The following is a 1,205-nucleotide window of genomic DNA, read 5'->3' on the forward strand; positions in this document are numbered from 1 at the left end:
GAAACCATCCAGCAAATAGACGGTACCATAGGGAGGCTAGCTGAAACGTTTCCAGGGAACAGAACAAAACACAACAAACGCGTAACAATCATCCACTCCAATATATTGAAGCCTGAAACCTTCATCATCATAATCCCAAATAATGTTCAAAGATCGTCTCCATCTGCTGAGTAGGACTGCAAGATGCGGTTGAAAGCTCTGGGGGGGGGAAGATGTCAGGATGTTACAAGTGCAAAAAAAGTCAAAAGTAATGATTAGTTTGACAAGGCACAAAACAGTCACCTTGTCATGAACATTTTAGCTTTGAATCAAAGCTAAGAAGGTACTGTTATTTTATGCCTTATACCCACAAGAAACTAACCATACAGATATCTGAGTAATTTCTCTTCTTATGACCATTAAATGTACATGTTTCTACACCACTGAATCTTGAAATGTTACATCATCATCTCCTCTGTCTCTATAGGTGGACGGCATCCTGAAGGCAGTGCTCCGCGATGAGATCATTGCGTGGCACAAGAAGACCCAGGAGGACACGTCCATGCCTCTGTCCCCGGCCGGCCAACCGGAGAACATGGACTCCCAGCAGTTGGTGTCATTGGTCCAGAAGGCTGTCACGGCCATCATGACCCGCCTCCACAACCTGGCTCAGTTCGAGGGTGGAGAGAGTAAAGTCAACACGCTGGTGGCTGCAGCGAACAGCCTGGACAATCTGTGTCGCATGGACCCAGCCTGGCACCCCTGGCTCTGAGGCAACCCAGAGGAACAGATGGGACACAGTGGAGGACAATGACAAGGATAACAGGCAGGGAAAGAAAATGTGTTTTTGTTACGTGTCTGACAAACACAGTGTGTTAGATGTATGTTAATCATCACTGTAACAGAAGCCTGATAGACATGTTGGACTCAGTCCCTCTTGATCAAAGTACACTGAAATAGTTTGCGAAGTGGATTCAGATGAAAACAAAGGCCCTGACTGTCACATTGATAGTCTGAATAGGGCTAACCAGTATCCACAATAGTTATAACTGGACTGCTAATATCTTTTTATCAAACCACAGTTTCTCCTTCAACTTATATTTATTTTTATAACTAAATGACAGGGTCTCTGTGATGCCAGTTGCCCCTGTCTCACACGAAGACAGTACAAATATTTGAGTAGGTATCATAATGAGCCGCACTCATGTTTATGGGAGTTTTTTTTT

General features: G+C 44.2%; 1 protein-coding gene across 1 annotated transcript in view; it reads left to right on the plus strand.

Annotated features, from left to right (window-relative positions):
• Positions 1-1,205, plus strand: part of trrap (transformation/transcription domain-associated protein) — a gene marked incomplete at its 3' end in the record, with an annotated part of 91,364 nt that extends 90,159 nt beyond the window's left edge. The window contains 1 exon segment of the mRNA XM_032502770.1: positions 467-1,205. Within this exon segment, the coding sequence (XP_032358661.1) occupies positions 467-751 (285 nt within the window).

This window comes from Etheostoma spectabile, chromosome 21 (assembly GCF_008692095.1).
Source record: "Etheostoma spectabile isolate EspeVRDwgs_2016 chromosome 21, UIUC_Espe_1.0, whole genome shotgun sequence".
Lineage (NCBI taxonomy): Eukaryota > Metazoa > Chordata > Actinopteri > Perciformes > Percidae > Etheostoma > Etheostoma spectabile.